We start from the raw sequence: 23,293 nt of genomic DNA on the forward strand, positions 1-23,293 counted from the left end.
TTTGTGTTCAGATTGTGGTGTAAGATAAAAAAACATAATGCATATAATCACAGAGCGAATCATAGAACGGTTTAGGTTGGAAGGGACTTTTAGAGGTCATCCAGTCCAATCCCCCTGCAGTGAGCAGGGACATCTGCAACTACATCAGGTTGCTCAGAGCCCCATCCAACCGGACCTTGAATGTGCCTAGGGATGGGGCCTCCACAGCCTCTGGGCAACCTCTTCCTGTGTTTCACCACCCTCACTGTAATAAGTTTTTTCCTTATATCCAGTCTAAATCTACACTCCTTTAGTTTAAAACTATTACCCCATGTCCTGTCACAACAGGCCTTGCTAGAGATTGTCCCCATCCTTCCTATAGTCCCCCTTCAAGTACTGCAAGGCCGCAATAAGGTCTCCCCGCAGCCTTCTCTTCTTCAGGATGAACAACCCCAGCTCTCTCAGCCTGTCCTCACAGGAGAGGTGCTCCAGCCCTTGGATCATTTTGTGGCCCTCCTCTGGACCTGCTCCAACAGGTCCGTGTCCTTCCTGTGTTGAGGGCCCCAGAGCTGGACACAGCACTGCATGTGGGGTCTCACCAGAGCAGAGTAGAGGGGCAGAATCACCTCCCTTGTCCTGCTGGCCATGCTGCTTTTGATGAAGCCCAGGATACGGCTGGCCTTCTGGACAGCAAGCACACATTGTTGGCTCATGTACAGCTTTTCATCCACCAGTACCCTCAAGTCCTTCTCTGCAGGGCTGCTCTCAATCTCTTCATCCCCCAGCCTGTACTGATACCAGGAATTGCCCTGACCCAGGTGCAGGACTTGGTCCTGCATTTTGGTATAAAATAAAAATATTTTAGGAAAGACGCATACTTACGCTGGTAGTTGCACATAAAGCAGGCCTGTGCTGCAATCATCCACTCAGCTCTAGTCTCGCAAAAGATTGCAATGTTAGTCTTTGGTTGCTGACCCAGTACTGCTAAGCCATTTCCAAAATTAACAGCTTTAATGTATACATCTTCATATGAAAGCCAGGTGTACTTGCCAAGGATGACCTAATAAGAATAATAAATTCAATTTAGAAAACAAAAAGCCTTAATGCATGTCCTACTACATCTTTATCCACGTGAAGAAGCCACAGATGTTTGAAGTAAAAGTTGCTTAAACTCTAAAAGCACTTTACTCAATATAGCAAATAATATTGTTGCCAAAACCTACAGAGACTGTGGAAGCTCCAAAACAAATACTGCAGTATCTCCACACATGTTATCACCTCAGTTTCTGTTTTCACATTAGGAAAGCACGTGGTTCCCACCATATTTCGTAGCTTCAGAAGACCTCTGAAAGGCCACAGTTTTCTGACCCATATGTCTTCAGATTTTTACAAAGGTTTGTTTTAAATAAAGGGTGAAAAGCACTAGCTGGTACAATACATACTCTATATTTGCTTTATTGGATATTTGGGCTAGATTCTGCTACACAAATATGGTACTTAGGTGTTTGTTCTTATTAAAAGAAAAACCACACCAAAAACCCAGGGAAACTGGAATCCAGAAGCCGGTATATCAACGGGTCTCAGTTAGAAATTGTGAAATCCCTCTCCCTTTGTTCCGAAAAATGTCGGGGGAAGAGGAGTAATCCTTTTGCCCTTTTTTACTGCTAAGCAAAAGTGGGACTGAAGACTAGACTGGAAATTACTGGCAAATCTCAGTACTGAACAGTCATGTGGAAAAAGTTAAGCAATCTCACTGTTGTTCTATATGGGAAAGCTGGTGCACAGTAAAATTGGATTTGAGTTTACAGTTCACTGTGTGTCAGATTTCTATGTGTGCACTTGCACCTCAGCATACTATTTTCTCACTGATAGGTTATTTCTTTGATGACATCCTAGAAATCTTCATATACAGATACAGTACAGAAAATATGTTTTGCACTGAAAAAAAAAATTCAAATTGTTATACCTTACCTCTCTAGATATACAAGACCTTGACAATTTTGAAAACTAATTTTTATTAGTCAGGTATTTCGAACATTTCCTTTTGCTACAGAGCATTAGTAATAAATGCAAGGAAACAACAACAAAAAAGAGGTAGAAAAGCAAAATTCTCCCTCCTCTCTCCATTCTGTTTTCCAGATTTCATTTATCAACTTTAACTACACTTCAAACTTGTGGGCTGTAAAATCTAACAACTTTTTGGCATGTAACTACATTTCTAATGAGCCTGTATTTCCTCACACACTTCCTCAATATAACTAACTTGAAAATCTCTCAAACACTAATAGAAAAATAAAATCTAATAGGTTTCTTTTATCAAAAAACTTCTTCAAACTGCTGAAGTTTACTCTTGGGTAACTGAGTTGTACCTACTACAGCCTTGCTGCATATTGCTCATTAACCTACTCGTTTAGCAGGACAAACCTTTCTTAACTCAGGACAGGTATATGTGCATTTGCTTGGAAATTTCATTAATGTTTTCATGGGGAAATATCATGTAACAAAACTGAAACAAACAATACTTGGCAACAGTAGCAATACTTAGCAATTTCACCAGAAAATAAACATTGGTCACACAAATATCTGCTCAGGTTTTCCTGCTATATTTACAGAAACTCAGCTTCATTGGAAAACAGTCTGTTACAGAGCCAAAAACCTTACCGGAGAAGAAAGACCACATTGAATTTCTCTGCTGTAACCAGTGAGACACCCACAGCAGAACTGCTGCCTGACCACATCCACAGCACTGTGGGCAGAGCACTCGCACGCTACCTGTGCTCAGAAGTAAGGTCCCGCAAGGAGAAGGACCTAGGAGTTCCTTTCTGGTTCAACACACCAAGATATTTCTGGTGTGGAAAACATTTATTGCTTCCAAAGAAAATATTGTGCCTTTTCCCCTCAAAATGTCAATCATTTGTAATTTTAATTGGGGGACATTTTCCCCCTAAATGCAGTAGGATTGGCAGACTTGTAAATTCTTTGAAAACAATTTACAGAAATGAATCAGACGACACCCTTTCCACCATTATACTCCACCACCAACGTGGCCTCAGGGATGCTGCTCTCATATAACTGGGACAAGAAATACAAGCAGACACTTGTTACTGTTTCTGTTAAGTTTGCCAATCCGTAAATGAACACTTTTTAGTGATTCCAACCATTCACTACATAACTCACTGAAGTTGAAATAATTATAGGGTCAAAAATGGATCTTTCTGAATAACATTTGTTTTTCTGATTTTTTCCCTTTTTCATTCTCTTAAATAATTTATCCTCAGTGCTTAAAAAAGTTTGATAAAAAGTAGTGAATGGAGGCCTTATTGGTGCTTTCCTTTAAGAGGTTAGAAAGCCCACAGAAAGGATGTATAGCATAGTTATTTTTCTGTATGTAGAAATAAAAATATTGTATTTTTATTCAGTTGTATGTCTGAAGAACACTGACATGAGAAAACAGATTAAATCTTTTTCAGCACAGCTATTCTGAGTTCTACTCTTCCTACTTCCACATATTGATATTCCCATATTCTCTTCCTCCTCATGCTCAGCCTTTCTTCTCTATCCCCTCCCTATGACATATTAATATACTGCCTCTGGCCATATGTCCCTTTCTTCTGCACATCCCTAAATGCTCCTTTTGCAGGACACAGCAGGTTATGGTTGCTCTCATCCTTCCTTATATTTGAGTATATCTCCAAATCCATCTCCCTTCTTGGCCCTTCCCTCAGTAGCTTTTGCTAGTATTTTCCAATGTACAGTTTCTACTGTAAACACCTGTTAAGACTGATGTTAAATGCCATAATATTTTCAACATTCACACACATTTAATTTTACAACTTTCAGAACTTATTTGTGCTAGATAACTACTTACACATGTAAAGAAGTTATCTGCCCAAGAGTTTGCAAGAGAAGGGCCCAAGAAGTCAGGATTACTGAGAATTGATTAAACAGACACACAAAACCAAACACTACATCAGAAGAGAGGGCACCTCTGAATGTTTACTTTGAAATACTACATTAAATAGAAAAACACTGCCCTCTAGTGCAACAGCTTTTAAACATACTTAAACTGCAAGTTATTAAAAATATTTGAGTTATCTATTTAATACCTTAGAAAATATTATTAAATATCAGTACTTATTAATATCTGGAAGTCCAGCAAAGTATTTAGAGACTAAATACTTGCTGCACAGTGAACATTTCTTTAATCTGGATTTTAGGGCAACTATATTAGACTTTTTAGTGTGAAGATGCCATAAAATGTCCTCAGAAAAAGCTGCAGGCACATGTAGAGTCATTAAACTACCTGACCTCAGCTAACTTTCAAGGTCTTCCTAAAAGTAGCTTATAATTTGGAAACCAGTGACAACAGATTAAATACACTTCCTAGTAGAAAGTACATTTTAAAAAGTCATACAAATGAGGTTATTTGAAATGTCTATTTTTGGCCTTTTTCACATGAAAACATGGATTGCAGCTACACACTTCTGAAAAAAACACCCTAAAATATTACTTACATAGCACCCTATGTTTTATTTATTATGTTTCCATTAATTCTGTTCTTGGTTACAAACCCTTTTTAAAACACAACAAAACAAATACCACCACCATCCCTAAAAAAAAACCAACAAAAACACACACAGAGCAAAATCCATATACTGACATCTATAAAAGCAAGCACATGAAAATATAACCTATAACTAAGATGACATAAAATAATCAACCAGCAGAATAAAGTTCATCTCTTGAGCATCATAAAATTTAAGCTCTGCTTAAATTAATTTTTCCAATTCATGACATCTTAATCTCTGAAATACTTTCAATATTATTTTATCCTGACTTAAATACATATTTGATGAAATTAATATTAGGTATGCTCTCCAATCCATGTATTAACAGAGACTACAGAAGGGAACAGAAAAACTAACTACACATGAAATATTATAAAATGCAACAAAGTGAGCAGAAGCAAATATTTGTATTTTATTAACGTCCATGAATTTCTGCTGCTTTGGCAACTACACAGGAATAGATAAATCTTTTTAACAATATAATATAATAAGAATTCCAGATGATCTGTAATTTCTTGGATATCATTATTCTCAGAACAAATTAATGTATTCTCTGCTCTTAAAGATGTTAAATATCTAGCTTTAGAAAACTTCAGCTAGAAGTCTGAGCACACCTAGTTCTCCTAAGAATCAGAAGCTTAATATTTCACTTTTGAGACATGTATTTAACCCGTTAATGAATCACTAATTAGGCTAATCTAGCCCACTGCAATTTGCACAGAGAGACATCTTCTAATAGGTAATGTAATTCAGTACACAGACCCATAATCTACATTCCGATCTGCCCCTGACTTGCCGATGACCTCAGAAAAATGCATCAATCATTCCCACCACTGTGTTCAATCTCTGAAAGGGAAAATATAATTAACAAGTTTTGCAACTCCTTTAAGGTATAGAAGTTATATGCATATCTAAGAATTAAGTTGTCATGCACCTTTTCAAAAGGTTGCACCAAATAAACCTCAACAAGTTGCCTTTTCTAAAGGGAATCAGGCAGTAAAAAGATGCATGTTATGAAAGAAAAAAATCAAACGAAAAGAACCTTGACATTTAGAACCAACAAGGTACCCTGTGAAATTTTCCCATCTTCCTCACTTGCTAAAACATGTTATGAGTTATTAAGAAACAGTGTATTCCTTAATAAAAAAAATTAAAAGTAGACTTACATGATAGTGCCACAACTTGGAACTGAATACCACAAGAGCAAGTATGGCAATCGACTATAATGAACTGTTGTGTCAAGCTTAGGCAAAATTACCTAACTTAGGTAATTTCTTAGGTAATTTCTAAGTCTAAATACTTAGAAACAAGTAATTTAACTAGGTCAACACCAGAACACTTTGCATAATGGAAAACGCTAAAACTCCTAAGTTCTTAAGCTTTATATTACTAATTATGTTTAAAAAACACAGCACAGACCACAGGCAGCCAAAATTGTGATTTGTGCTCAGAAGCTCACTTTGTATAACATGAACTTTATTTCTTTATAGGGCAAGGAGGTAGCAAAACATACATCAAGAAAGCCTGTATGTACCTGTATGTCCCAGCATCTCCTTCATACACAAAAATTAACTCTATAACTGGGAGGAAGTTTCACTAACAATTAAAGCTTCTACGAAGACTTTAACAGAACTACGCTTTGCCACGTATTGTGATATTAACGAAATTCTACTTTAAACTTTATACTCCTATATCAGAATTAAAACTAGCAGTATTTAAGGAATCCTTTATTATATGAAGAGATAGATTTTTCTTCTGCAGGAAAACCAATCTTAAGTAAAAGTTGTCTTTAAAGCATGTAGTTAACAACTTCTAATACAGAAGTGCAGACCTTTAACACCTATCTGCACATATACACATATCCTGTTAACGGCACCTTGACTTGCTTCTTCAGGCAAAACTGCATTTTTAAGTGCCTCCGAACAAACACAAAGCAGCAACGGTCAACACAGGCCTGAACTTAAAGGACTATAAAAAGTAAGTTCCTTGAAACAACAGATTTTATACTGAAATTACATCTCTCGCATACACACCATGATTACAGATTAGCAGAGTAGCTGTTCACCTTGAAAGAGATTGAAATAGACACAAAAATAATAAAAAACAAAAAACCTAACATAAAAAAATCCCACTCTCCCAATTAAAGTCTGTGCAATCCTCTTCCAAACAAGAGTTTCATTTAAGCCCTGAATTCAGAGGGCAAAACTGTAAATCCTTAACTTAATTCTAAGTTTACTGGAAAGGCACATCTGAGTATAGGCATCTAGTAATTTTTCTGTATTATCTGTTCGTAGTTCAGAATAACACAAAGAGACTTTTTAATTCACCTAAAAGGAAAACCTGAAAGCCAGTTACATCATCAGCTAAGTATTAAAAACAAATACCTAAAACACATTTGCGTTTTTCTTCTTTGGCTGAAACTATATTAAAAAAAAGAATATCTACTCAAGAATGCAAAAAAGAAGATTTAGAATTGCCTCAAGTGCTGAGTAATGAAAGGTTGGGAATTACAGAATTTAACTCTTCACAACTACTTAATCTAAGTAGAGAAACCTATTTCTTGACCCCAGATTTGCTTTACATGACTAGGAAGAGTTGCAAAAGAAAGAAAACATACTTTGAAAAAATTCTTGAAGGCAGACTGGAAAGACTTACCTTTTTAAAGACTTTTCCTGACGGCTGGATTTCATCTTCCTCTTTTAGGATTTCACGTGTTCCCAAGAGTTTCTTGTCCTTAAATTTAGTCTTAGCATATTTAAAAACTTTGTCAAGTGTATCACATCCAGGATATAAAACTGAAGCTAAGCAATGTAGACTGTTAACAGATCTGTATGCACCCCCGGGCTTGTTATTCACAGGTTTAGCTTTAACCTGCTTGGCTTTCGCTACAGCCTGCCTTGATCCTGAAAATATGTACCACGGAATGTATGTTAGAAAGGAGTACACCAAGATTATAAAGTTTATAAACTGTAGAAGAACAGGGTTGATGCTATGCTTCAACTTCATTTTGGCTGCTTGCGAAGGTTACAAGGAAGAGTTTGGAAACATGGATCAATTAGACAGGGATCCAAAAAGATCTGAAAAGAGAAAAGAAAATGTTAGTAGTAAACTCTATAGCTGTTGGCAAGGGGGTTATTTTCAAACATATTATTGCAATCCGTATCCAAGTAGGTCTTTTTTATGCAGAAACTAGACTAAAAGTCTTAACCTCTAACAGAAAGGAAGCAAGACACAGATATATGAGGAAAAACTCTTCCATTCCCATTGAATGGACTACAGTATTTAATTATCTTTTTATTTCTTTGGACACTACACAACACAAACACAGAACCTAAGGAATTCAAGACGTGGATTTTTAATTAGATGACATGTAAATAGTGTGTATTTATGTGAAAATGTTATGAGATTGTACAATTTAAAAGACCCTCTCCAACCACATCAGAATACCTATATACTTCTATCTTCATTAGCAATCTTTTATGACATTTGACTGTAAATCATCAACGTCCATACAAGCCCTAAGAACACAAGTAGTGCCACCGCTCTGTACGTGGGAACCCCAATCACTAACTTTGTTGAAATGCTTTCCAAACATGAAACAGACTGGGACACCTTTGTAAGAGATGGAAATTGTAACCTTCCTCCATGAAGGCCCTGCATGCAAGAGAATGTTGGTGGTTCTTTTATTCCTAGGGGCTTTCCATCAGTCCTATGATTTCAGCCTCAGTACCGGTATGCAATGGGCACACTTGTTATATAAATATGTCAATAAGATAACTAATATTTTCTAAATACTGGAAAATGGCTTAGAAATATCCCCAAAATCCTAGCAACAGCACTATGAAGGGACATGTACCTTTTCCAAGGTCCCTAATGATGTCAGGATATTCACTTTGACTTTTCTACAGCATCATTTATCATATCTAAAGAACACAACAATGAAACTTTCTAATGTATTCTACTGTGAAGGCAAGAAATTAATCCCATCTATCTAAAGACCAAAAAAACCCAAAATAATTAAAATCATTATGGAGAACAGGGACATTTGTCATAATGGCTGAAGATTAATTTCTGCAACAGTGAATGAGCTACCAGTTATAAACATCAGTGTTTTGCATAAAAAAGCAAAATGAACTATAAATTAACTTCACCAAGTTAACTTTTTAAATGTATTGATAGAATTTTATTAAAAACAATACCATTAATCAAGCAACTAATAATGATGTGTACCTAATATGCACAACTAGTAATTCTTTCTAAATAAAGTAAATTTTCATTCGTAAGATACAGTGCCAATACCATATTATTTTTTGCTGATGTCTTTCATTGACTGTATGAAAACCCTAATGAAAAGAAGCTGTACTTGAAAAAGTACTGTTTACGATCCTTCAGCAGTAATGAAAGGAAACCTTGCTTCGCGAATCTTAGATTTGTACATCCTTTTGGGAGCAGATCAATCCAATATCCTTCATTTGTAAGATGAGATTAATTCCATTTTCCTCTAAACCGTACAATTTATTAAAACTCCAAGTAAAACTATATCACCATCAACTTCTTCCCTAACAAGCTGCTGTAACCTCATCGTTAACACCGCATCGTTACAGGCAGTGTGAAGGAACCAAGCAACACCAAGGTGTATTCTGCAAAGCACCCAGACACGTATGCAAATAAAGCACAGCAGCTCTTCACAGTAAGGATTTACTGAATGAAGCAGTAGAGGGGGAAGGGATTTAAAAACTAAAAAAATTGAAGTGTATACATTTTAATTTTCAGATCAAAGGCCAAAAGCAATGACAAATTAAAAAAACTTAAATAGGCTAAAGGGCAAATTTAGTAATCGTTTGAAGAGACTTATGTTCTTAGGCTGTCACTGAAGGATACTTAATGGAAATAATCATGTGCCAGCCAATAAGCTACTGCAGTCCAGAAAAATTATGCAAAACACCGACGTTGTTGATAGCAGCATAGAAAATTATGTTTTAAAGCTGAATCCAGAGTTCACAAAACAAAAGTCTACCTACTTTTTGAAAAGTTATACATTGTACTATAATTTTCTCTGGCCCAGTTCGGGGGAGGACACATTTTTTTCCTCCTTATGAAGCTAGGGAACTTTTCTGTTCCTACAAAGTAAAAACAGTATTTAACCAAACACAAGCAAAAATGAAGGTGTGATAATTAATTTAGCCTTAAACGGAATTTCAATTAAAGTTTACAATTTATTGAATAGAGACAAGCAAGCGCTGGATGCACAGGGGATCCTTCCGCTTAACGTGCATACCATCATACAATACTACAGGGTTTATATTCAGTTACTTAATTAATAACAATTAGTAAAAACAAGCCTAAGTTTACACTCATTGGTCAGTGATAAGCATCCCTCTTGCCTTTGGTCAGCCGTATTTAAATTAGCCACACTCGCCATGTAGATTAGCACGCATGCTCTTTACGGGTTGTGGGGGCAAGTCTTTTTGGTCCTGAATTGGGTCGGTGGTCGCAATCTCCCCCTGCCGGAATTACCTTTCCCCCAGTTTCCATGCTTCAGCGCCTTCTGAGCCAAGAAGTTCCCTGTTATCACCACTGGCTGATTTGTGGCCTTCCCTTATCTTGGCACTCTCCTTTGTATCAGGATGTTTCCACTGTTAGTCCTTGAAGTTCTACTGAATTGTATTCTTTTAGGAGGCTTCTTGTCAATGAAGCATTCATTGCTAATGCCCTCTTGTCTGGCCTAAGCATTATTTATTATCTTGTTAAAATTCTCAGGTGTTAGAATTTTAGTTAGGAGTAGAAACTTTCTTAACAGTTAACTTAACAAATCGCCAATCAACATTCCAACCATTAAGACAGTTAACAAGTCAATTAAACGGCCCTCAGTTACACAAGCACAAACAGAACGGTCAAATGTTAGAGGGTCACACTTCACTGTGTGTCCCTAGCATTGTTCCATATTGACACGAATCAGATGAACACATTTTACAAAGGCAACTGATTTAATGCCTTTTGGAAAATTGTTCTCCAAGGAGATTCCCTGTCTGACAAACAACAGAGCCGGTCCAAAAATATTCTCTCTGGGTTTCGTAACTTTCCTTTGTTAGAGAAGCACTGAGCCCTTTTAGAATAGCAGCTTCCCATTTGATTTTGCAGTTATCCCAGCAGCTTTATTCCTATCTCAGAAGGAGAGAGGAAACTTTTCCACCATTTCTAAAACAACCACACCATGGTCTCATGCCAAACTCTCTCTTCTGGCTTACTTGACTTACACACAGCCCCCAAACCTGGAAACATCTGCTTTGAATTGCAAATTTAAGTTGTGCTATGCCCACCATTTCATGAAGGGTGCATCACAAGAAAGGGTCTAAGGAACACTCCAACAGGACAGACTAAGGGGAAATGTCACCCTGGTTCAGAAAAGTAAGCATCCAGCTCTAGAACTCTATTCTGATGTACAATCTGTTACCCTGAGTAAATTGCTATTTCAGTTTCTCCTTCAGTAAAGTGAGGCTGTTACAAGTCATCTACTTCAGTTTCCTTTAAAACTTAACACTTACAAAAAATTTTCACTTAAAAAGCAATTTAAGGATTAAAAAAAGTAACTTTTGAAAATGCAGTCTCTTGCCTTAAAGGCCCAATAAAACTCCATTTTTCTTTCTTTAAAATCTTCTAATTAGAAGATAGGAAACTTTAGCAAGAGTTCCTGTGCCAGCCCCTAACACTATGGCAACTGTTTTCAGACTGTGATATTTACCCAGCATCTATGCTTGTTACAATTGTAATTACAATTACAATCAACTAATTACCATTGCAATTGGGAGTGGGAAAAGTGCGGTCCCTTTATGAACAAGCAAGAAAAATATATTATAGTACTCTCAATAGCAGGGTAAGTTCCAATATCTTTGTACAGTGATGGTTCTAAAGAGAGCTGAGCCACAACACAAAGTTTCTTGGTGGCAACATAAAGGTTCCACCTCTTTCCTTGTATAAATTGAAGAACACAGGATGCATTTTAACCCATGATTTCATTTGTTTGCTACATTGCTGAAGAGAAAAATCCAAGGAAGCAAAGGAGATGCATTGTTTCACTTTAACATGCCTTCATCCAACAGATTTATTATTGCCATTCACAGAAGAACATCAAAGTCAGCTAAATGGGTCACAGAGCATCCAAGAAAAAAAACATTCTGATTACAATGTAGGAACAAAACTTAACCTAACTTGAGACTGGAGTGCTAGCAGTAAGACAATTACCTTTTTCTTTTACTGCAAGCAAAACAATGGAGCTGAACTTGACAGTACTTCTTTTTAAATGACTTTTTAAAAGAAAAGGTCATTTAACCTCCTAAAAAACCCCAGTTTTAGTCATATTGTAAAAGATGATTGTTTTCATTAAGATACAGCATTTGCACATGCATTTTCTATATAACAATTGTTATTTTGTATGGTATTTTGTTATGTTTTGTTACGTTATTGTTTTGTTATAGCTTATATATTTATATATATTATATTTTAAAAACTCAGAATTAAAATATCTAATTAATAATCAATTTGCAGATCTGAAAATGAAACCTACCCTCTGAAATACTTAGCAAACTGGGACTTCTAATATTTCACTGAAATACTATTTGTGGTCACCTCATTGATTTTGGAAGTATATCACTGCTTTTGACCACAAAAAGAGGGTAAGTAAACCCAACGTTTTGGGCAAGGAATGGAAAGCAGAGGACAACAGGATCCCAAGCAGTTTTAGTAAGTATTAGTTAAATCATGACACTGTGATAAAGTCCACTGCCTTTCCGATACCAGAATTTTGTTCTTAGGTAACTCCTGCTTAATCACTGATAAATAAAAATACACGACACATGAAAATATCTTTAACTTAGTCGTTCAGTCTGCAGATTTGCTGTAAACACTCAGGTTCTTATAGGACATGTACCCATTCCGGTTTCGCATAATCCTGTTGGGGTTTTTGAGGAATCAGTGTAAAAACCCTTACTAGCAATGAGGAGAGGTTGGCAGATTAAATCCTGGAGGAAAGAGCTGCTTATTTATGCAAAAATATAACTTTTAGAAAAATCATGCAGAGGAATGTTTCTGCACACACATAATAGCTGTTCTGTTTATACGCAATTCTGTTTCATGAAGTAGTGACCAAATGGGAAAGGGTAAGACCACAGGTAAAAAGTTATACACTTTTTTCAACAGCAAAAAGAAGCTACCAGCACACTCATTCACAAGTCTGGAGAAGTAAACCAGCAGTTTTCAGGTCTGATCCTGCTTAATACATAATCAGTGATTTGGTCTAATATACTACTTACACTAATACTGTTATACCCTTTAGTTTTAGAAGAAAACTTTTGTTAAATGAGAAAAAAAATCCTTAAAGGAATGTGTTTACTAATTGACCTGCTTATAATAATTATGCTACAATAAAAGCATGAATTAACAAGAAAAAGAAACCTTATGCAACTTCTCATCGTGGCAGGTACAGGTGCATCAGCCAACACAAGATGTTCCCGTCTCAGTTTACCCAACAGGAGCTGTCACAGGCAGCTGCATGAAATCTAAAAATGGAAAATCCCCATTAAATATGGCAATTATAAAACATATCCTCCTTTCCTTCACTTGTCTTTTATAAATAAAAAAACCTTTTGCTCATCTAATACTTCAGTGTGTCACCTGGAGAGTCTAGGCACACTACATCTAAGTTAAAATAAGGCCAACTGCAAAACACAACAAGTTATTCATGGTTCATACTCAAGTCCAGTATAATCAAGGTGGCGGGAAGAGCATTAAATTCAGTAACTCATGCTACTTGCTTCCCCAACAAACTAACTCCCCAGTGCCTTTCAGTGTAACGCTGGTTCTACCATTTGGAGTGGAAAAATTTTACCTATCTTCATACACCTATCTACACAGAGAATACATTTCAGCCTGAGTAATAAATATTTCTGGACACTTTCTAAAAAGACTACATAAAATAGTAATCATTACATTTATTGACTTTGCTCTACTACACATCAAGGTTCTATTCATTGCTTTTTGCAGAAAGAAGTCTTACTTAAAAACCTGCGCCACAATTCACATCTAAAATATGGAGCATATGTAAACAATCTGTACTTACTACCTGTCTGCAAACGTTATTACTTACACACCTATTCAGTTCTTCTCAGGCAGACAATCTTTTCCAGAGATCAGTTTCAGTGGATTGACCATTTGTCACTTGAGGTAAGTACCCAGGGTGCTCACTGCCCCATTTCTTCACTTCCATGATTTCACATGTACTAATTAAACAAAACGAAACTCAAACCAAGACATTCCAAAGATAATCCTTGCAAAAAAAACCCATTCCCGTTAACAATTTATAGCCGCAGGCGCTCATTAGATTTCTCTTATCAGTGAATCTTACAAAAAGAAACCGTTTTGTTAACATTCACAGAAGAGATAAAGGGTTTTTTACAGGGTTAGGGTTTATTGGACAAAATACCTGTCTTCATGTATTGCCTGATATCTTCAATGTAAAAAATAGTAATCCAAGTACTCAATATAACAAAGCCCACAATATAAAATTTTAACTGTATCAGAAATTAGCCTCTACTAGTTTACATTTGTACTTAAAAAGCAACATTAGCAACTCTAGGGAGGCAGGTTTTTTACTACATCTAGAATTAGGTATTAGAGCTTCCAGTGAAAACATTTCTTTGCTGGCACTCAGCAAGTGACTTTTTCTCTTACAAAAGGAAGAGATCTAAAAAACCGAAATTGCTATAATTCATTTATAAATAATACTCATGTAGTCATCTACATAAAAGTAGAAAAGAAAACCAAACGTACACAGAAGTAACAGCCTCTGCTTCACAAGGAAACTCCCTTGACTATGAAGTGAGGTAGAGCCTGATGTAATTAACGGTGGTGCTGAGGTAAAAATCCTAAATGTATAGCCATCTAGGCAGAAGATCTGTTTTGCAATATGAATTTAAGTCAGTTATATTTGAAAACAGATGTTCCTCACAGCTACAGCAGAACTGTTTTCACACATTTCTTAAAACGGAGAGGATGGAAATCCCAACAAGCCCCAGGGAATGGTGGAAATGATGCTTTGGTCCCCAGAGAAGAATTGGTGCTCCGCACATTTTCCCAAACTTGGAGCAACTGCAGAGCAAGCGCAAGGACCCACCTCAGCTCCCCAGCTCACCCCACCCCCCGCTGCTTCCTGCAGCAAGCCTCTCCCAACCCCATCACCTCCCACATTCCCAGAGAGCCACTGCCTTGAGACTGCTCACAAGACCTGTGCTGCTCCCCAGGGCCCAGCTCCCTCCCAGCCATCCTGGTGACCCTCTCTCCCACAAGCCCAGTGGTTTCCATACAAGCACAAGCACTGTCCTTGTCCCCTGCCTGCTTATCTTCCAGCCTTTCCACCCCTCCCTGCCACCCTTCCCCAGGCTGGTACCTGGGTCTCAGCATCACTTCTAGAGCAAAGGCGACCTTCCACATGCCTCAAACATCCACAAAGCTGTCCACCAGCAGACCTGAAACCCTGTTCCAAACTGGACTGCCTCTATTGACTGAAGTAAGGAACACATCCGCAGTTCTGTCCAAAAGGACAGCTGCTCACAACAGGGAGGAAAAAAATACTCCATGCACCAACCCTTCGGTTACCTATACCCACTGGAAACAAACCTAGCAGTTCCTCAACAGCAATACCTGACAATGCAAGGCTTATTACGGTTATGAAAAAGCCTTTGCTAAAGAAATATCTAGGAGAACAGGACTGCCTGGCTGTACAGTCTGACATACACTCAGCTAGAGGTTTTCATAAAATGTTTTCAAGCAGGCAGACCCAGTACAAACCTGATTCCTACATCATCTCCAGTCCTTGATTTCTCACTCCCAAGTCCTGAACAAGAGGTATCTGTCTCCCCTTGGACTTTGCCCTCCTTGCCACTTACACATGTTATGAACTGTTACTAGCTTGCACAGAAAGAGGGAGACCAACATTACTCTTGATTATGGCTTTTCTCTCAAAAGGACACAGGTTTTCTGGACGTGGGGAGAGTAACTACTCTCCATATGCACATCCAGCGTACTTTTGAACAACCTTGCTCAGATCATCATGGACCCATCTCAGCTACAACATGGGTCACACAACCAGCTGTGACCCACCTCTCACACAACCCTGGGTGAACACTCAGTCTCTTTAAATGCTTCCAGTTACTCTGCTGAGGACCACAAACGCACGCAGGTGGATTCCCAGAGACACCTAAAGCACTCCTGCTCACACAACTCACCCCGCAGGAGACTTCAACACAAGCAAATCCACAACTGAACCCCAGTCCTGACAGCAACTCAGGTGCTTCCACGCACAAGTGTGTTTCTGAAAAGTACACAAGGGGACACACAGCCCACAGGAAAGACACATCATGACCTGGAAGAACCCATTTTCCAAGGTAAGTGTTTAACAGACCCCCTGGGGCAGCCAAGGTTGCACATGAAGTGCATGGCCTGAGGGTATGGTTTCTCTGTTTGGCCCAAGCAGATTTAACGCTGGTCTGCTAATAAAAACACACTGTTCATCCCCAAAACACTCCAGCTCTTTCCCTCCACTGTACCAGCACACGAGTGCCTGTGTGGCTAGGAATGAGTCAGATTAGCTTGCTGATCCAGTTTGAACTCTCTGCTTCTCAGGGCAGAAGGGCAGATTTTCCTTTGTATCAACTTTGATGCTTACTTGAGCCTAGGGTGAGTCATTGCAGGCACCTAGATCAACAGAAAATTAGCACTACAAAAGAAGTTATTCTTCTGCCATCTCAAACTGAGTAACCATGAAGAGACAGGCGTTAATGCCACCGCAAAGACAGAACACACAGATGGAAGAAGAGAGGGAAGAAGCCTGGATCAGAGAAGAGCTGTGGTCTAGAGGATTACCCTTCTGCTCCCACAACTAATGGTCTCACTGTCACCGAAACTGGGAATAAACCTCATAACACCAATGTAGTGTTAAAAGGCAGGCATTCTTTATTCATGGTGCCAGATGCACAGGGGATCACTCCACCTAACGTGCATACCTTACACACCTTTCCCATGTGATTTATATAGACCAAATATATGCTCATTTTATCCATACATATTCAATATTATTCTCTTTGGTGATTGGCACAAACTTGCTTGCTTCACATGTTAATCATTGCATAGACTCAGTTGTCCCCTCCCATTGTTCTCTTTTGAGTAGGTGGTATTACTTGGTTCAGTGGTCCATGTGTCAGTCGTCATGATCTCCCCCTGCCAGAATTATCTTTCACCTACTTGGTTCTTTATCTTGGCGGTCCTGGCCAGTTCTCAGTCCACTACACAAAACCACATTTTGTCATCCTCTTCTGACAGAAACACATTGTCTGTTGTTTTGTTCACATTAATGATTACCTAGAGACTAAAATACAAATCAAAATACACTGATTTGTATACTCCATGTCCCCAGACTTAACGTCCAGTTGGATTGGGCTGTACAAGGAGTATAGCAACATCCATGGTTGGTTAATTCCATCACCCTGGTTACATCACTACTTACTTTTTTTGGAGCTCACCCTTGGTAGTTTCAAGTGCTACAGTCTAAGTAAGTACCTTGAAACTTTGGATGTAGGCTATTGAACATTCCTATAAAAACAAAGGGGTTTAGTTTATGTCCTTCACATCTCAACGCTACATTTGTAAAATGATACTCCTGTTTCCTTAGGAGGCAGCCAGAAGGCATATTATTAGGATAAACATACTATGTACTTGTTAGACAGTAAGATACTATAAAGGTAACATGAACCAAAGAAGTCCCTCGTCTTAAGGACAGACTTTCTACTATATTAACTAAATCTTGAGAAAAATGAAGTAGTTTTACTATCTAGAGAAGTTTGCAAAACATTAACATTTTCTTTTCCTTTTAGTAGGCCCATTTACACCAAGTGGGGAGATGGCAGGGGTGGGGCAGAATCACACCTAGTAGTGGCAGACACCAGGGAGACAAATGTGATAGCACAGAACTAAATTAGATAGAAGCAGTTGCCATTTCTTGAGGGCAAAGACCTGGCTTTCTCTTAAATGGATCCTTTGTATATCCAGTTGTTTCTAGAAAGATAAATGGTAAGTGGGTGTTAAAAGTGCCCATTTGCCATCAATCTCTCATAGGTATTTCCATGCCCCACTTATATGAAGTAACACTGCATGCTGCAGGTGAGGGAGGGGCTCCGGTTCCTAAATCTGTCCTCTGCTTTCTAATGCAACAACCAACAGTGATATTCATGAGGACCTGACAGCTAAAGTGACAAAGTAGACAAAAACTTTATTTAAAAAAAAACAAACTATGGGACTTTCAATGGACAGTCTGACCGCATGGGCTACAAACTGAAGTTTAAACCCTTGTTACAGGTGAAAAGTAAAACTAAACCATAATGGGTTCAGCACTAATTCAAGAGCAACACTTAAACAGGCACTCCTAACACTACCATTACATACGACACAATTACCCTTCTGAGATACTAAAATCAGCTGTAAATGCAAACCCCATTGTAATTCTGCATCCTGGAAATTTTCCTATTCAAAGCATTTTAGAACTTATTTTCTTTAAATAAGTTATTTTTTTACTTTAAACAAGACAGATTAAATATTTAATGGACAAATACATCTTCTATTAATAAGAGTAACAAAGCAGAGGTTAACATCACTGTTACTACTAATACAGAGAAGAAAACAGTGCGATAAAAGCATTTCTTGAAAGTCATTCAACAAAGTAATGGCTATGCCAGGAACACAATCCCGTGCTGCTACATCTTTGTCTCCTTCCCACTACATAATACTGCATCATGGCAAACAAGTGTCTTACCCAGTTCAGGCACTTTGATTCATCAGATATTGGCAATACATTGTTTCCATTCCCTCTCATAAGCAGTTATTAGAGCATTTAAGAGATGTATTTAATGCTGAAATAATTTGAATGTTTTCACGTTTGTGTCAGAGAAACAGAGAAATTAATGGATAAAGTACCTTACTACTGAAGAAGACCTCACAGTAACTTTGGTATCTGCAAATTAGCTGTCAAAGTGAGACAAAACCAATTTCCCAAGCATATGGTTAGATTTTTAAACCACAAATAGAAATTAAACATGGAAGAGCACTTAAATAAGAACACCAATACCACTGCACACACAGCATGAAAAATGTCTGCATAAAAATAAACCACAAGCTTCATCATTCCCCCCAACCTTTGGCTACCAGAGAACTGGAGTAACAGCCCAGTACTTATCACTGGCAGTTTATCACTGCCCGAATTCCTACAATAATTTTCCAATGGTTTAAGACAATCCTCCTAAGCACTTCCACTGGGAGGCAGACTCTGCTTTCCACTTGAATGGAAGGGACCGACCACAATGGTTTGATATGGTATTTTCTACTACAAAAATACAGCCTTAGATCAGTTCTCTAATTTCTGAGAATTCTGAAATGCTATGGAGTAAACGGGTCTCATTTGTTTCTTAAAAATGAAAACAGAAATAGATGTTCTGTTGCCGTATATTCAGTCTGGTTGTGTGCTGTATTCTAGTCGTTATTCATCAGATCAGAATAAAAATCTAACATAATGATACCAGAGATTTTTAGCAGTAAAGGTGCTTCTGGTTTTTTCTCTAGCAGAAGCTACACATGCATAAAAATGTTCTCATTTACTTTTAGATGAATTAGAGTCCATGCAATGTGACAGTAAAAATTATTACCCATTATCCTATATTCATTTTTTTTAAAAGTACCAGGTAGACAGCTCCAAAACCTGGTAAGCCCTTGCATTTATATTGTCTTTGCCTTCTTTCTGTAACATTTCTTCTTCTTTGACTTGCTTTTGTGAGGAAAAACCTTAAGACAGAACCTTTTTAAAGAACAAGCAGCAGATGAATATATTCAAGCAACAAAGCAAATCTGAGAACAATATTATATGGGCTTCAGAAGAAAAAGTAGAGGATTTATTCCAAGTCTTTACAGAAGTTCCTCACAAGAAAATCATCAGGTTGATGAACAATACTTTCCAGAGGAATTTTACAATACATTTCAAAGGAATAACGACATCCACAGCACAATCAAGCTATCGAAGTGATAGAGTGTGATGTTTCACCACTTAATTTGAAAGGCTGAGCTGTTGAAATTTTCAATTCACTTTTTCTTTTGAAGGATAAATACATTTTCAGGTTCCAATTCCTTGGGTTTTGGTGTGTTTGGTTTGGTTTTTCAACATCGTGTCCAGTCATCTACAGGGATTTACTACCAAAAAAATTTATTTAAGAAGTTCCCACAGGAACACCTGCTTTCCTCCCCCCACCACTTTCCGCCGTGGTGACTGCATCTCCACGACAGGAGTAATCACTCTCCTCTGGCCAGCCATGGAAGCCACAAGTCCCTCAGAGGGGACCAGTACCTTTTCAGGGAAAGACCACTGTTCCCAAGCCCACCTGCATGCTTCAGACTGCATTTTGTAACATTCACACTCAATATAATGAGATCTCCCCCAAGCCACACAGCAGAAAAGCAACAGGAACCCAGTTTATACAAATCACAGTCCCAGGATGTGTTGCCTCAAGCCAACATTAGCACAAGACTCACTGGGTGTTTCATACCTCATGAAGTGAACCTCTCCACAAGGACTAAGCGAGACATCTCGAATGCAGTACTTCACTCTAGCAAATATATAAATACAGAAAATAACTTGTGGAGCTTTTCCTGAGCACAAAGAGAAAGGGAGAAGTGAAATTTACTCAAAGTTCTGTGAATATTTAATTTTCAAGTACACTGTTAGTAATCGTACCCCTGCCACAAGTTACAAATCTGTTCTCAAAAACATAACCTTCAGTTTCTTAGATTGCTTACTTTAGTATCTGTGAAATTCCACCTCCTAAACAAACAGGTTTACAGATGATTACCCTTGACTCCTAAGCTGTTTTAACAGAAATACTTTAAGATTACTTATATTTGAACATATACCCCAACTGTACTGCAATGCACAGAAGCTGCCTGTCTCCTAGTATTTTTTAGAACCTAATGCTAAAAAATTACTTGGCTTATTTAACTCCAGATTTCAAAAAGGCTCAAACTAAACCAAACTGTGATTTTTAAGACACTAGAAATGCTGCACACACAGCCAATCAGTGGAAATCAGACTTAAATGTTTCCTATAGATATAAGCATGACACTATAAACACCAAGTTGCTAAAAGGAACGTCATCTGGAAGCCACTTACTTCAGAACTTTTATGCTTTTGTCACAGATGCAGTCCTGCTCTCTGCAACATCAAAGCTGGCCAAAATGGTTCATGAACTAAGCACTTCTATGAAGTCCAGGGAAGGCTACCACAGGAGCAGGTTTCAGCTCCTACTGCTTCAACCTCATTCCCCCGTGTGTTTATGGGCAGTCAGCACTTTCTTTGCACTCAAAAGTAAGGGGTGACCCATGGGGAATCACACAAAAGCTTAAGTTACTGAAAGACTAGCAGGCTGTTTTACTGCAAACCACTTTATGAGGTTTTTATTTCTCTTGGCTGATGTGAAATTGTAGTGACAGTAGGGGATGCAATATTACAAAAGAAAGAAATAGCAAAGGAAAAAGAAAATATTTCAAATTCAGTGTTTTCCTAAAGAGCTACTTTATCTAGGTTTTAGATCTATACTGCCTGGGGAAATGACTCTTTTATTCAAAATCCAGCACTGGAATTTATTTAAGTACAGCATAAGGATACCTATCCTCCTCATTTGAGTTATCACCCTATTTTCTAAGGTTAGAAGTAACAGAGTACCAGGACAACTTCTCACCTCCACCACATTGGAACAAATATCCTTTTCTCTCTTTTTTGTAAGCAAAGCAAAGCAGAATCAGTTATGAACATCCCAACAACTGCATAACATGAAACAAATGCAAAACAAGGCCTCATTAAATTAGAGGTCATTTTATTCTATGGTATTAAAGCAGCATGGTTCTCAGCTCCAAGTCCTCATGCGTCACCCTTAAAAATAAAACTTAAACACAGGTGTTGAAAATCAGAGGACAACATCCAGTGCCCACAGATACCGGCTGGAGGAGCTGAAGGTGAGGAGGGAACTAAGTTCTCACAGGAGATAATTCAAGTCAGTAGTTCAGAATCAGTATACAAATACTATGTAGGCATATGGAGCTTTTGGCAGAAGGGAATAATGTTTTTCTGTTCAGGGAAAACAACCACACCCTTAGACTCTGCTTACGTAAACATGACCAAATTATTGAAGCACCTGGCTGGGTAGAGCCTTCACTGCTAAGTTGTTTTAAAACAAGAACATTGAGCTTTTTTAAAAAGAAAGGTGCCATAGTACCAACAGCATTTGCAGGAATTTGGTGAATATTCTCAGGCAAAATTATTTTGCCTGTGTTACACAGATGGTCTGATTAAATTAACACACATTGACAAGTTGGAAGTCCAGAACAAACCATTAAATATTTCTACAAGAATAATAAATAAAATGTTATGTTTCATAAGCCACTAACATTTCAAAAAAACAAAAGAACTACATCTTGCATTTTTTAAAAAAAATCCCTGAATCATGACAGATTAAGCTAATGATATAATTAAAATATATAAAATTTCAACCACTGTACTCTTAGACTCTTATCTTAGATGTATATACATCTACAGATGCATAAAAAAAAGTCAGGCTAACAGATCTCTCCATTCTTTTACACCCTGGACCCGGCCACAACTGCATACGTGAATGCATAACACAGGATGTGGCCAGAATATTTTTTTTTTAATAAAACTTATTTTATTGGTAAATGACAGATTTTTCTAAAACAAAAGTGGTCACAAGTTTCTTTACGAATGTCTATTTTAGTTGTGTTCCTGATCAAAACCTCTCACACCACCTTCCAACACCCACTAACAGCCCTGGTTTTGTGGCTAGGACACTACACACTAGCTCAGAGCCCTGCTACGCTTGACTGGGAAGTGGCTTTGTACCTTGTTCGTGAAGGTACTGGATGTTATCAGGTTAAGCTATTTGTGCAGAATGTAAGAGAACTAGATAAAGATCTCCATAAGCATCTTCCCTCCCAAGGGGGTGGGGATATAAAATCTACACAGTTATCAGCACTACAGACCTGGAAAATATTTTCTACGTATCTCAAAGCTGTCCATTAGGAGAACCTTTTCTCTATTCACAGTTTCTCCAGAACAAGAATGTAGCAATAATCCCTCAGAACAATTAAATTGCAGCTATAAATGACTGACAAGCCTTGTCAACAGATCTTCCCAAATAGTTTGTGGACCTACTGCTGCGGAACAGGCTGAACCCACATTTTGCCAGACAGACAATCAAGTTTCCTGCCTGAGACTGGGACCACTGTCTCCCTCCTATGCCTGTGCTTTACCTCTCTCTTCTCCAGCACTCACCAAACAATATAAATCCTTACAAAATCTGCAGACAAAAAAAAGCAGATGCATTTCTCTACATAATCACTTAAACCCTCCTGCAAAGTCATCACCTCCTGCTTCTGCTCCCTTCTGCCTTTCTCCATACTCACATAGTTAAAACACAGACTACAGACATCCTCTTTACCAAACCTAAGTTACGCACACACTTCTACATTTTAAAAAGTAACCAGAGATGCTCCACTTCCCACATTTTTCATAGGTTCTCACAGAATGAGACCATAAGTTTTAATTTTAATAATGATTTGGTGAAACAACCGCAGACCATGCTCCGTTG

The 23,293-nt window shown here is 37.9% G+C and overlaps 1 protein-coding gene across 6 annotated transcripts in view; it reads right to left on the reverse strand.

Annotated features, from left to right (window-relative positions):
- ACSL3 (acyl-CoA synthetase long chain family member 3) overlaps positions 1-23,293 on the reverse strand; it is a 54,205-nt gene that overhangs the window by 25,210 nt on the left and 5,702 nt on the right. For 2 of the 6 annotated variants that reach the window (XR_012661544.1, XM_075099228.1), the window contains exons 2-4: positions 12,999-13,102; positions 7,203-7,624; positions 862-1,039 (exon numbers count right to left, since the gene is read on the reverse strand). Coding sequence is in view for 4 of the 6 variants with exons in the window: in XM_075099228.1 (XP_074955329.1) it covers positions 862-1,039; positions 7,203-7,553 (529 nt within the window). In the remaining 2 variants the exon portion in view is untranslated. Of the gene's footprint in view, positions 1-861; positions 1,040-7,202; positions 7,625-9,568; positions 9,668-12,998; positions 13,103-13,693; positions 13,823-23,293 lie in introns of those variants that run through there. The other 4 variants (XR_012661545.1, XM_075099229.1, XM_075099231.1 and 1 more) reach the window with 4 other exon arrangements.

Source organism: Phalacrocorax aristotelis, chromosome 7 (genome assembly GCF_949628215.1).
Source record: "Phalacrocorax aristotelis chromosome 7, bGulAri2.1, whole genome shotgun sequence".
NCBI lineage: Eukaryota > Metazoa > Chordata > Aves > Suliformes > Phalacrocoracidae > Phalacrocorax > Phalacrocorax aristotelis.